We start from the raw sequence: 14,025 nt of genomic DNA on the forward strand, positions 1-14,025 counted from the left end.
CCCTATTAATGCTTGGGATCAGAAGTGCTGATATTGTAGAGAAATTAAATTTTTTTATTTTGACTAGATTTTCTATTGACCCAAGAACCCAGATGAGATCATAAGTTCTCTGTATAGGGAAGATTTTTCCATATATATATATATATATATGTTTTCCCTCCATTGCATCCTTGCCCAGATCCTATTAAATTCACTTTCCCATCTCTAATACTCATCAAGGTCAATGGCAATTCCACCCAATGAGTGGAAAGTACCCTGGTTCTTAGGGACATCAAGGGATGTTGGACAAAACAAGCCCCTTCTTTTCTTAATTCCCTAGGAGAAGGTATGTTGGCAGTTCAAAGCCCCTATTGCTGTTCTCCCAGTGGCTGCTGGTCCAAAGTCTATGGGAGGAAGTAGAACTTCCTATCTCCCAAACTTAAGAATGAGGTTTGGACATACAGCTTTTGGGATTCAAATCTTTAAAATGGCATGAGGAACAGAGACCTAGGCACTGGCAATAGGAAGAGTGATCCCGATGTACATAAGGAAATCATTGTTGATGTATTTTTTTTAGTTTTTTTCAAGGCAAATGGAGTTAAGTGACTTGTCCAAGGTCACACAGCTAGGTAATTATTAAATGTCTGAGGTTGGATTTGACCTCGTATTCCTGACTCCAGGGCCGGTGCTCTATCCACTGCGCCACCTAGCTGTATTGATGTATTCTTGCAGCTGAATCAAATATCCTTTGTATATGCCAACAAGGCTTGTTATATACTTTGCAGAATTCTATTTATATTGATTCATTGGAAAAGCAGGTTCTGGGCAAGCAGGAGAGATCTCTCAGGTCGTTCCCTTCATGCTAGTAATAATTATTCATCATTTGTGTTCAAGTTTTATATGAGAGGTATTCCTCAGCCTACTTTGAGAAGTGTTGTGACTCCATGGACCCTAGCCAGGCCTTTCTGTCCTCTGCTCCCTCTCAGAGTCTGTCCAAGTTCATGTTTATTATTTCTATGACGTTATCTTACCCATATCATCCTCGGCCATCCCTTTTTCTTTGCCTTCAACCTTTCCCAACATCAGAGTCATTTTCATTGAGATCCATCTTGTTATTTGCCAAAGTATTTGATCTTTAGCTTCAGTATTTGACCTGTTAGTAGCCTGAATCAGTTTCTTTAAGCATTGATTGACTGGCTTCCCTAGCTGTCCAAGGGACTTCCAGAAATCTCTTGCACCACATTTTGAAAGTGTCAGTTCTATGTAATTCAGTTTTCCTTACAGTCCAGCTCTTGCAGTCATGCATCGCTACTGGAAAAAGCCATGGCTTTTGATTATACAGACTTATGTCAGCATCCAGGCCCAGAGCTCTATCCACTATACTTTTTAGCTTTCTCCATTTTAAAAAGTACTGCTGTATATCACAAAATGACCTGCATAACCTTAAATCAAGAAAGCTGTCTTGATATTCCCCTCAAGCAAGTGGTCAGAACCATAGCTGGCTAAGATAAGGATAGTAAACACAAAGCAGAACCAGAAATGATGGGGAGATGGGACAGCTAGATGGCACAGTGCATAGAGCACAGGCCCTGGAGTCAGAAGGATCTGAGTTCAAATCCGGCCTCAGACACTTCATAATTACCTAGCTGTGTGGCCTTGGGCAAGTCACTTAACCCCATTGCCTTGCCAAAAAAATAATAAATAAACTAAAAAAAAAGAAATGATGGGGAGATAATTATGACAGTAGATTTATTTCACTGCCCCTCTGGGGCCTGGGAAGTCTATATTAGGAACTTGGACACTTGGATTTATTCTGATGGCCACATGGAAATTTTTGTCAGCAGAAAAGATATTTCCTGAAATTTTGACTTTTCAGACCTTTTTTTTTTCCTTTCAGTTCACAGAGGGCTCTTTGCTGGATGGCCTCTATTGGGAGATGTGGTATAGCAACAGAACTGTAGCTGAAAACCGGAGTTTCATCTACTATGAGAACCTGCTATTGGGTGTGCCCCGAATACGCCAACTAAAAGTCAGAAATGGGTCTTGCTCAATCCCCCCAGACTTGAGAGAGGAGATTAAAGAATGCTATGATGTCTATTCTGTTGGCAATGAAGATAGAGCTCCGTTTGGTCTCCAACATGGAACAGCGTATGTTTGTACTTTCTCTCCTGTTTCTGTATTTTTGTTCATTTTTTTAGCAAGTAGAAAAATGTCATAATTTTCCAGGACTTGTAATCCTAGACTTTGCCAAACAGATTCTTGCCTTTTTCAGAATTAAAGCCACAAGTTTAATTTGGCCATTGCCCTTTCAGTCTCTGGATCACAGAGTTTCTAAATGGGAAGGAATGGCCAAGGAATCCTCTCTACAATATAACAAACAAGTTGTCATCTAACCTCTACTGACAGGATATCCCATTGACTTGGGTCAAGCCCAGCTGTGCCTTGGAGACGTCCACAAATTAATTACTCTCAGTTCTGCCCTTAGATTTATTTCACTGCCCCTCTGGCACCTGGGAATTCTATATTAGGGAGATGGACACTCAGATTTACTCTGATGGCCACATGGAAATTTTAAAACTCTTACTTTACTCTTACAGAAATTCTGGTTGGGTTTGTATCCAAGCTACATTTTTCTTTGAGGTTTTTTTTCTAAATATTTTAGAATCAAAACTGAAGAACTCTGATTTCTCTTTTGTGTGACAGCTTTGTAAAAACCCTCATGTAGGGGCAGATTCAAGAGAGGAATGGGAATAAGTACAGCCTAGCTCTTCCAACAAACCTCCCTCATAAAGCTGTAAAACCAACCTTCCCCCCCCAAAAAAAAATGCCAGACGGAATTCTGATTAGGACATCTAAGAAAAAAATCACAGTGAATCACTTTTACAGTCCAGGGAGCCTTAGGGATATAGAGAGGTTTGTAGATGCCAAGGAATGGTCTGGCCAGGAGATCATTGCATATGGAATATGATCAATCCCAGGGACTGAAAGGAAGGTCACACTGAGCACTAGGGCAGGATAAGATCCAAGGGACCCTTGAAGTAGCATAGGGTACAGGAATGGGTGCCATCTGCAGCTCTGTCACATGCAGCCCAGTTCCAGGTTGAACTAGGGTGGGGATCTGCACATAGGGGTTGTAGAGAAGAGTGGTCCCCTGAGAGGCCCTATCTGTAACTGAGAATCAAGAAACAAGAACCTAAAGCAAAATGTAGCTGTGAGAATATTATCCCAAGAACAGAGTAGGAACCTATTTTCTACCTCCATCCCAGGAAACCTTCAATGACATAACCAAAACAGGCATCCCAGACCAAAGGGGAGCCTGTGGTTGAGTTGCTCCAAACCTGTAAAGCCTCCAGTGGATGACAGTGGCTAAATTCATTAACATTCTCCCAAAATCTCCCACCAGGGACAAGCCTATGGACTCAAACTAGGGTCAGGACCATGCAGAGCTTGAACCAGGGGGAGGAAAGTGAGTAGACTCATCCCTTGATTGCTTCATTTTGGGAGGAGAGAGCTTGCAGCTCCCAGCTGAGCTATAAATACAGCAGATACAGGAGAGCAGAAGCTCAGCCACCCCCACCCCCCGCCAGGACCACAGAGATTCCATTACTCCCATGAAGTCTGAAGTCAGGAAGTAGGCTTAGAAATGAGCAGACACCACAAAGAGCTGGTATGGTGACACAGATCTAGAAGAGAACTATTCTAAAATATTCAGAAACAGAGCCTGAAAGAAAAATGTAGCGTAGATACAAGCCCAATCAGAACTTCTGGAAGAGTTAAAGCAAGTTTTAAAAGAGAGCTAAAAATTATTGTAAAAATCAAATGAGAGTGGAAGAAAAACTACAGTAAAAGAAATGATAGCTTTGGAGAAAATATGAGAAGAGTATTAATAGCTAGAAATAAGAGACAAAATTTTAACCAAAAATTTAGCCAAAACTTTAGCCAAAAAAATTACTTCTTGAAAATTAGAATTGACCTCATAGAAGTTAATGACTCCATGAGAAATCAAGAAATATTAAAATAAGGGAAATTCATAATTAACAATCATAATTGTGAATATGAATGGATTGGACTCATTCAGGAAATAGAGGGAAGCAGAATATTTACAAAATATTTACAGAATACTTACAGAAAACAATCTTGAAACAGAGAGATGAACACAGTTGAAATAAGGGGTTGGAGCAGGATCTATTATGCCTCAACCAAAAAAGCAAAGGTATTAGATAAATCAACCAGAGAAGTGACTAAAATGTCCATTTTCTTTGAACCAGCAACTTATTGTTTGGGTTTATACTTCAAGAATGTATTTTATTAGAAAAAAGTCCCCACATGTACCAAAATATTTGTGCTAGAATTTTTTTGAGATAGTTAAGAATTGGAAACAAAATAGAGGTTCATCGATTGGAGAATGGCTAAGCATATCATATGTTGGTGCATACATGTAAAGGAATATCACTGTATAAGAAATTATGTGTATGTGTATATATATATATATTATATATATATATATTATATATATATATATATATATAAAATTAGTTTTGATGTAGTACTGTGGTTTAGAGTTGTAAATCACAGGTTCTGTATGACATTGTTACATTGTTATAAAGAGTATTCTGCATAGATCAACCAAGAAGTAAATTAGTTCACATATATATATATATGTATATATATATATATACATATATATATACATACATACATATATATATATATCTTTATTTCTTTTATTGATATTTTAGGATGGATCTTTCCTAACCTGTAAATTTCATGAGTAAGTTATCTTTAAAGAATATTGTAGGATGAATTACTTCTGGAAAACTTCTAGAGAAAGTTAATTCTCTCTGTTCATTTGTTGATAATTGTTGTTAAATGTCCATTTGCAACTAATATTACTTCCTGATCTTGTCTCTGTTTGGAACATAAGTTCTCTTGGACTCTGTTGTCATTGACCCTGATTTATTACATCATTTCTGTCTATCTTTATAATTGGCAAAGTGGTAACTGTGATGTTTTTTATTTTGTTTTAGTTGGACGTACACAAATGAAAAAGATTTAAATGGGAGTAGTCACTGGGGATTGATTGCAACCTACAGTGGGGCTGGCTATTATCTGGACCTGTCAAGAACCAGAGAGGAAACTGCCACACAGATTGCTAGTCTTAAGAAAAACATCTGGTTAGACAGAGGAACCAGGGCGACTTTTATTGACTTCTCAGTATACAACGCCAACATTAATCTCTTTTGTGTAGTCAGGTATGTATTTTTTGTGATCATATTGTGAATCTTGGTTTTTGGATGTATCTTAAATAAAGTTCAGAAGATTCAGAGTGGAGAGCAAAGAAAAAGGTTGTGATGTTGATAAAGAATAGAAAGGTAAGAATGGTTTCCATGATCTACTGAATGATTCTTAGAAATGTGGATTAAAAATATTAAATCATAGAACCCTAGAGTCAGAATGCTTATCTAGTGTAATTTCCCTGGGAGGAAAAAAATGTAAATTTTTCTACCATCTATCCTTTAAGATACAGGTTTATCATTTCATACAATAGACCCTGCTTGGCTGTACAGAGTTAGTTTATACTGGACCTCTGAGTAGGGTCTGAGGAAATATCTTAGTTTACCTGTTGTTCCAAGAGCTAATTTGAGGGAAAACTTTATTGTTTGGAAGAACCCAATTAGAGGGGGAAATGCCTTTCATTTCCTTTGCTCTGCTAGCACCTCAGAGAAACTGACTTGAAATCCAGGATTTTGGTTTGTTTTGCCAAAACAGGCTGAACACTCCTTTGGGAGCTCAGCAGAAAAGTGACTCAACTCATTAGAGAGATGTCTTGAAGACTTCTTAAAAGGGGAAATGGAAAAGCAAGCTCCTAGCCCCTCACTGTGCATTGCCCAGGGTACCTGGGTTCTCTCTTTCCTGGGGAGACTTTGTGCTCACTTTGCAGCATGGCTCTGTGTGCAGTGGTGAGAGATTTAAGCTTGGAATGCTATATTTTAAAAATTATTACTTAGGTAGAATTTCTGATTAAGAATGAAGCCATGGAAGTTTAAGAACTATAACTGTGAGAGTTTGGAAGCATATTACCCCTATAGACAAAAACTGTAGGAGCTTGCACACCAGACCATCAGCATAAATTACAAGTTCAGTGAGAAGCTCAGAAAGAGAGCGGGGGAGAGAGAGAGAGCCTGGGGAACGCTTGAAAGACCTTAACATTCAGTCCTATCTTGTCATTTTATTCAGTGATGCAGCTGATGCCCAGAGATGCTGAATGACTTGCTCAAAGCTGCACAGCCAGTTAGAGCCAGAGTCACAACCAAATTTATAGACTTAAGACTGACAAAAATCTCAAAGGTCATTAATTGCCACCTCTGCATTTACAGATTAGAAAACTAAAACCCAGATTCATCCTTACCCAGCTAGATGATTTCTAAGGCAGGATTAGTATCCTGGATGCCAGCCACTGGTCTCTGAGTGATTATTGAGAATTTAGTTGCCAGAAATAAAGATCAGTATTTTTCATTCAAATTATAGAGAAGAGTAAAGGAATAAGTGAGTGTTGTAGAGAGACTGAGCTACTAGATTGATTTCTTTACTTCAGCATCCACTGGTATCACTAGTGGCAGGAGCTTTGCGTAGTTTGAAGCTAAAGATATTTATAGCAAATTCTCATTTAAATCTCTACCACTATCATCAAAAAGACATTTAATGTCCAAGCATACTTCATCTCTTTGTCAGAAACATTGAATGTACAAGTATACTTAATCTCTTAGCAAGAATATCCTTCCATGGGGGCGACTAGGTGGTACAGTGGATAGAGCACCAGCCCTGGAGTCAGGAGTACCAGAGTTCAAATACGGCCTCAGACACTTAATAATTACCTAGCTGTGTGGCCTTAGGCAAGCCACTTAATCCCATTGCCTTGCAAAAACCAAAAAAACAAAAAAAAGAATATCCTTCCAGACGATTATTTGAAGTCCCACTGCTCCTAGACAACTCGGTATCTATAGCTAAATGGTTGACCTTTTTGTTCATTCTTTGTTGGTGTGTGCTAGCAGATGTTCTGCCAGGTTGGACTTAGATCCAATTTTGGCCAATCCATATTCCATCTTCCTTTGCAAGTTTAATTCCAGTGAAAGGGGAAAACCTGTCCTTCATCAAGTAGATGTTTCTAGCAGCACATGCCTGAGAAAGAGAATGATACAAAGATCCACTGTCTGTGGAAGTTATCATTTTTTGGTGCTTCTCCAAAGATCTTCCCTAGTCTAAATATATGCTTCTATTAATTCAATTAAGGATCAGTTTCGGAAAAGAAGACTTCTTTTTTATTAGTATCTTGGTTAAATTCTCTCCATGCAAGCAATGAGATATTGTCTGAGTCCCTCAGGATAGTAGTCAATGAACTAAGATTTTATCAGATACTCAGTAGGCTTCAGGTTCTAGGTGGGGAGAGAAGTATAAAGGAGACAGAACTGAAAATTAAACAGCTCCTGTCCTTCAAGGACTTAATTTTCTATCTGGGAGACAAGAACATATGTAAGTTTATACGAAATAAATGCGAATAAATCTAAAGTAATTTTGAAGGGATGCTGTTGGGGCGTGGGGGGAGCAGGAAAGGACTCATGTTGGAGGTGGTATTTGAGCTAAACTTGGAGAAAAACTAGGGATTCTGAGAAGTTCCCCCCTTGGTCTGGGAGTACACTGCAGGCTCTTGTTAGCAAGTTAGTAACATTCCAAAGGTGACCTTGCAGTGAGCAAGGCAGCATTGGGTGTGATTTGTGGATTCTGGCTCATGACTTCATATGATGCTTTGTATACATGTGCTGGTTTAGAACAGGATGCCATATCCATTCAGAGATGTTCATTTGTGGTTTTTTTCTTTTTCTACAACATAGACTATTGGTTGAGTTTCCAGCCACTGGCGGTGTGATCACATCTTGGCAGTTTCAGCCTGTGAAGTTGATCCACTACATCTCAACATTTGATTTCTTCTTGGCGACCTGTGAGATCATCTTTTGTTTCTTTATCCTTTACTATATAGTGGAAGAGGTTCTGGAAATTCGCATTCACAAATTGCATTATTTCAGAAGTTTCTGGAACTGTCTGGATATCATGATTATTGTGGTAGGTTCTGATGCGATAACCATATATTTTATTTTTTAATTCTGAATTTAATAGACACCAAAAAAAAGAGGAACACATTTATATGCAAAATAGAACAGAAAAAGTTACAGTAGCAACCATGAATTCTGTGGTTTTCCTTTTATAAAAATATACATTAAATTTAATGTTTCTTTTTAAAACATTCCTGCTTCTCTGTTTCCAACTGAATGTCCTTCAGTTTCCTTCTATTAATTTTAAAATCTCTTCAATGACCCTCTCTTATTTTTTTTGTTTTTGGTAATACTATCTCTTCTCTTCTCAGCTAAGCTTTCTTTTCTATAAGTGAATCAACTGCCTACCCATATTTGGCTCTATGATGTGAAGAGATTATGAAACAATAGAAATCATAATACATTTCTCAGACAGATGACTCTTATTGGGTGTATTGCTCACACATGCAGTGTGTTGCCACTAAAGTTTCTTTAAGTTGTTCACATACCATTTTCATTTGATATAATTAATTTTATAAAGTCTCATTACAAAATCAAAACTAGAAGTCTTCCATCATCTGAGCCTCCTCATCATGTGGAAGGTCAACCTCTTGAAGCCTGTGGTGGCATGGTATAAGCCGTGTGGGTCTTTCTAAGGTGAAAAGGATTTGATTATGAAACTGTTGATGGTATTCCAGGGCCAACTCGAACAAGTTAGGAGGGGCTTATCACCAGATTGACTCCTTAATGAAAACATCTTTGGCTTCAGCAACTCAGAGACACCAACTTCTCATGGAGAGAAAAGTTATGATCTGCATTGTAATGTAATACTGGCACTAAAGATACTGCATTAAACACATTAAAGTATGCTATTTATATACATACATACACCATATATATGCAACAAACAAAAATATTGTAGCAGTCATAGAATATTCAACTTTAAAAGCATAATGCAGGGGTAGCTAGGTGGCGTAGTGAATAGAGCACCAAGCTTGGAATCTGAAGTACCTGGGTTCAAATCCAACCTCAGACACTTAATAATTACCTGGCCATAACATGGAATTTTGGTCAGTGTGAGAAGTCTGAGAAACTTTTTTTATTTTTTATTTTTAGGACTATCTATTTGAAGATTATTATTCTTTAGTTTTATTTCCTAAATACAAACACACATTTGGGCAGTACTTATTCTGCTTTCTGATTAAATCTTATACTGAGTGATACCCATGTAACAGTGTGAATTCTAATGATTCATTTTGACCCTAAAGAAAATGGGGAAGGAGTGAAGGAAAAGAACAAGCATTAAGTGCTTACTCTGTGTCTGCCATTGTGGTCGCAAAAAATTCCTTATTTTTGACTCGGCCGATCTCTTTAGCTGAATCACTTTCTTCATTCTCTCTTCATTTATTCCTTGTTGGAAACCATGACTCCTGTTGGGGTGGGGTGGGGTGTAAAGCATGTATTGGCAAATGAGGTGATATAAAAAACAAAAGAAAGCAACTTTTTTTAAAAAAAAAATTAGGATATTAAGACAATGGAATTTGTAATTACCAATCACATTTCTTTGTCCAGTTATCAGTAGTAGCTATAGGAATTGACATCTACAAGAAATCCAATGTGGAATTGCTGCTGAAATACCTTGAAGATCAAAACACTTTCCCCAACTTAGAGCCTCTGGCATACTGGCAGATACAGTTCAACAATGTGGCAGCTGTGATGGTCTTCTTTGTCTGGATTAAGGTAATTTATATGTTTCACATATTTTAAGGCATAAAATTAAGCAATGGGATTGCAAATATATAATTGATGACACCGTCAAATCAGCCCGGTTTATTTTGATATTGTAGCCTACTATACTTGCAGGACTTAGTCAGTGTTTGTTAATAAGTGGAACTTGTGAAATCTTGTTTTTTTATGAGCAAGAATGAACAGCCCCAGTCCAGAATGAACATAGGAGTGCTCTGCTCTGGACTGCCAAGGTCATTGTTGGACTAGGGCGCAAGTGGATAATGAGTGAGACTTGCTGAGCTGAAAAGTGAGGATGAGGGGCTAAGGGCAGGTGAGAGACCAAATGCTCCATGATTGGCATCTCTTTTCCATCTGGATTCTGTTGGAATCCCATTCTGAGTTTCATTTGAAATACATACTAGGTAGAGCCTAAAGGGCTCTGTGAGTCTGTCTAATGCACTCCCCAGAATCCATGCCTCTCCCCCCCATTTTGTAGTTGGGACACCTTAGACCTAGGGAGGGTAAGTTATTTACTAGGATTACAGAGTCAGCATCATAGGCAGGTTTTGAACTTGGCTCCTCTGATTCCAGAGCCACTGTTCTTTCCATTGTGTTCCCTGCAAAGTAAAATATTCTATGGGATTTTACAGTCTGGGTTCCTATTTGGAGTTTCAAATGACAGGAAGCAACATTTTATCTCATACTTCATATGTATCTTAATAGATATTTATTGATTGACTACTATTTAGCATGTTCCAGAGAAACAAAGAGGAAAAAAGAAATCACATCTTTGGTCAAGAATCATTTTTTTTAATTTATTTTCCAGTTACACACAAAGATAGTTTACAGCATTCATCCATTTGCAAGTTTTTGAGTTCTATGCTTTTCTGCCAACCTCCCTTTCCTCCACTCTCCCCATGACAGCAAACAATTTGACATAGGTTGTATTGTGTTTAACATATTTCTATATTGGTCTTCTTGTGAAAGAATAATTAGAATTAAAAGGAAAAACAAACCAGGAGAAAGAAAGGAAAAATACAAAAAAAGTTTTTAAAAGTGAACATACTCCGCTTTGCTCTGCATTCATAATCCATAGTTTATTCTTTGAACGTGAATGGCATTTTCCTTGACCCTTTTTGTCCTTGGTTATTGAACTGCCAAGAGGAACTGCATCCATAATCATCGATCATCTAACAATGTTGCAGTTAATCTGGACAGTATTCTCCTGATTCTGCTCCCTTTACTTGGCATCAGTTCCTATGAGTTTTTCCAAGCTTTTCTGAAGTCAGGCCACTCATGATTTCTTACAGAACCACACACCCTCTGTCAAAGTACAATTCTCAAGAGGTACAAGTATTCCTTTGTGTTGTTGACTAACAATTTTTACCCTTTCTATTTACCTTTTATGTATCTCTTGAATCTTGTATTTGACAATCAAATTTTCTGTTCAGTTCTGGGGGGTTTTTTAATCAGTTAAGTTTGAAAATCCTGAATTTCACTAGAAATTCATCATTTCCCCCCTGAAAGAATATGCTGAGTTTTGCAGGGTAATTGATTCTTGGTTGTAATCTAATTTCCTTTGCCCTCCAGAAGAGCATCCAGGCTCTCTGATCCTTTAATGTTGAAGCTGATAAATCCTGTGTAATCTTGACTGGTTCCTTGGTACTTAAATTGCTTCCTTTGATTGCTTTTAGTATTTTCTACTTTAGCTGAGAATTCTGAAATTTGGCTAAAATATTCCTTGGAGTTTTTATTTTGGGCTCTCTTTCTAGGGGTGATTGATTCTTTCAAGGACGATTTTATCCTGTTCCTAGATTTTTAGAGTAGCTTTTCTTGTTAATTTCCTGAAAGATTTGTCCAGACTCTTTTTTTCTTATTATGGCTCTCAGGTAGACCAATAATTTGGAAATTGCCTCTTCTGGAGCTATTTTCCAGGTCCATTATTTTTCCTAAGAGGTCTTTTTCATTCTCTTCTCTTTTCTTCAGCCTTTTAGTTTTGTTTGATGAAATCTTGTGGTCTCATAGAGTCATTAGTTTCCATTTCTTCAATTCTAATTTTTAGGGTTTTATTTTCTTCAGTTAGCTTTTATGCTTTCTTTTCCAGTTGGTTAATTTTACTTTTAGATGAGTTGTTTTCTTTTTCCAGTAGGTTAATTTTATTTTTTGATGAATTATATTCCTTTCCTAGTTGATCAGTTTTAATTTTTCATGAATTACATTCCTTTTCAATTTGACCCTTTTTTCCTTTTAAAGGAATTGATTTCTTTTTTCATTTGACCAATTTTTCTTTTAAAGGTATTTTTTCAATTTTTCAAAATTCTCCTGCATGATTTTCATTTCTTTTCTCCATTTTCCTTTTCCTCTCTCCTTTGGTTTTTTAAAATCTTTTTTGAGCTCTTCCATGAGGTCTTTTAGGATTTGAGCCTAGTTTATATGCCTCTTTGTGGCTTCACATGTAGGCCTCTTCTGATATGGCATTTTTATTGTCCTGATCAGAACAGCAGCTTTTTGTGATTAGCACTTTTCTTTGCTTGTTTGTTCATTTTGATAGTTGATCTCTGCTTCTGGGGCAAAGGGGTGCAGTCCCAAGCTTTTTGTGTGAGGACAGGGGTCTGGTGTCTGAATTACTGCTTGCCCAGGGGGTTGCCTATGTTTCAGTTGTTAGCAGTTTGTTCCCCATGTTAGAGTTAGCCTAGTCCAGTCCCACCTGTTGCATCAACATTCCCAAGGCTTGGACTATGTCTCCTGAGCTGGGTTTGGGACCCTTGCTGCCCACCCACTGCACCGCTGGCTTGCCGAGCCCAGACCCTCACTGCCGGCCCGCCACACTGCCAGCTTGCTGAGCCCAGACCCTCAGACCTGAACTGCGCTGTGGCTAAGAGCCTCCCACTGACTTTCCAGCTCTCCCATTATTTTCCCCTTTTACCCACTTGAGACAGACCTTTACTGGAGTTCCTCCATCATATCTTGAGTTGAGAACTTCTTTCACTCTTGTTTTGGGGGATTCCATTGTTTTAGGGTCTATTCAGAGACTTCATTTAAAGTTGGTTAGGGGAAAGCTCCAGGAGCTTCCTAGCTTGGAGCCACCATCTTGACTCTGCCCCCAAAGTCTGTCCTTCCTGTTCTTGGTCATTGGGGTGTAATACACAGCTAAGTATATGGGCAGTAAGTACTCAGTAATTTGGGGTGACATAGAGAGGACTCATTACCTCACTTGGCATCAAGAGGATTGTGGGGACTTGATGGAATACAGAGGATCCCAGAACCCGCCCCCCCCCCAATCCTTCCTCGAGGCTCAGAATGCACCACTTCACTTAGAGATAGACAAGATCACCTCCAGAATTCTCCAGTAAGTCCAGGAATCCATAAAGGGACTCCCGCAGTCCCTCAAACGTCCTGCAGTGGAAAAGTGGAGCTGGTCGAAGGAGCATGAAGAGTGGGGAAAGTCCCCACCTCGGGCAGGCCCTTCTCTCCCTGCCTGAGCTCAGCCACAGCCAGGTGGGGGCTGAGCCTTCCCTAAGGCTGTGGCTTTAGGAGAGCCACATGGATAGGTCCACTGACCGAACACAGAGACCTGATTCCAGACCAAGCCCCTGGCTGGCGGAGCCCAGCTCTGGATCCCAGCCTTTGAGCATGCAGTGCAGGTGCAACCCCACACTCCTGGCATCAGCCAAACAGTACTCATTCTGAACTGCCCAGAGGTAGCCTGGTAGAAGCCAGCCAGCCTCAATGTGTGCCCACCAGGCTCAAGCATGGCACCAGTAGCCCAAGCCCAGCTATGGAGAGAAGTCCCAGGCAGAATCCAACCTGAATAATCTGATACTGGCAGGAACTCAACATAGGATTAGCCCATAAGTGCAGCAGCAGGGCGGGAGGACCCCAGGGGTGGCAGAAAACAGTGCCCATCAGAGATGAGAAGGGCTTCCAGAGTCCTTGAGGTGGAGGCTTCAACTAGCCCACCCTACCAAGGACAGTGTGGGCCCTGCCCAACCCTTTGACTTGCAGATTTTTACCCAGATGAAGAAATCGCTATGAGCAAACCAAAGAAAGGGGATAAACCCCAAAGAGAAGAGTAATGCCCTAATGAGTCCTCTAGTAAGAGGAACTGCGGGAGGATCTAGAGGAAACAAGATTCAGAATAGAAAAGCTGGGGAGGAAAGACTAGCAAGAGCTTAGACAGCCAAAAATGTAACTTGGGCACCAGAGCACAAAAAGAAATATTTACACAAAA

General features: G+C 39.2%; 1 protein-coding gene across 4 annotated transcripts in view; it reads left to right on the forward strand.

Annotated features, from left to right (window-relative positions):
- Positions 1-14,025, forward strand: part of PKD2 (polycystin 2, transient receptor potential cation channel) — a 56,466-nt gene that overhangs the window by 25,799 nt on the left and 16,642 nt on the right. For all 4 annotated transcript variants that reach the window (XM_074228129.1, XM_074228130.1, XM_074228128.1 and 1 more), the window contains 4 exons: positions 1,877-2,127; positions 5,007-5,231; positions 7,869-8,097; positions 9,639-9,806. In XM_074228129.1, the coding sequence (XP_074084230.1) occupies positions 1,877-2,127; positions 5,007-5,231; positions 7,869-8,097; positions 9,639-9,806 (873 nt within the window). The remainder of the gene's footprint in view (positions 1-1,876; positions 2,128-5,006; positions 5,232-7,868; positions 8,098-9,638; positions 9,807-14,025) is intronic.

The sequence above is a fragment of the Macrotis lagotis genome, chromosome 3, assembly GCF_037893015.1.
Source record: "Macrotis lagotis isolate mMagLag1 chromosome 3, bilby.v1.9.chrom.fasta, whole genome shotgun sequence".
NCBI lineage: Eukaryota > Metazoa > Chordata > Mammalia > Peramelemorphia > Peramelidae > Macrotis > Macrotis lagotis.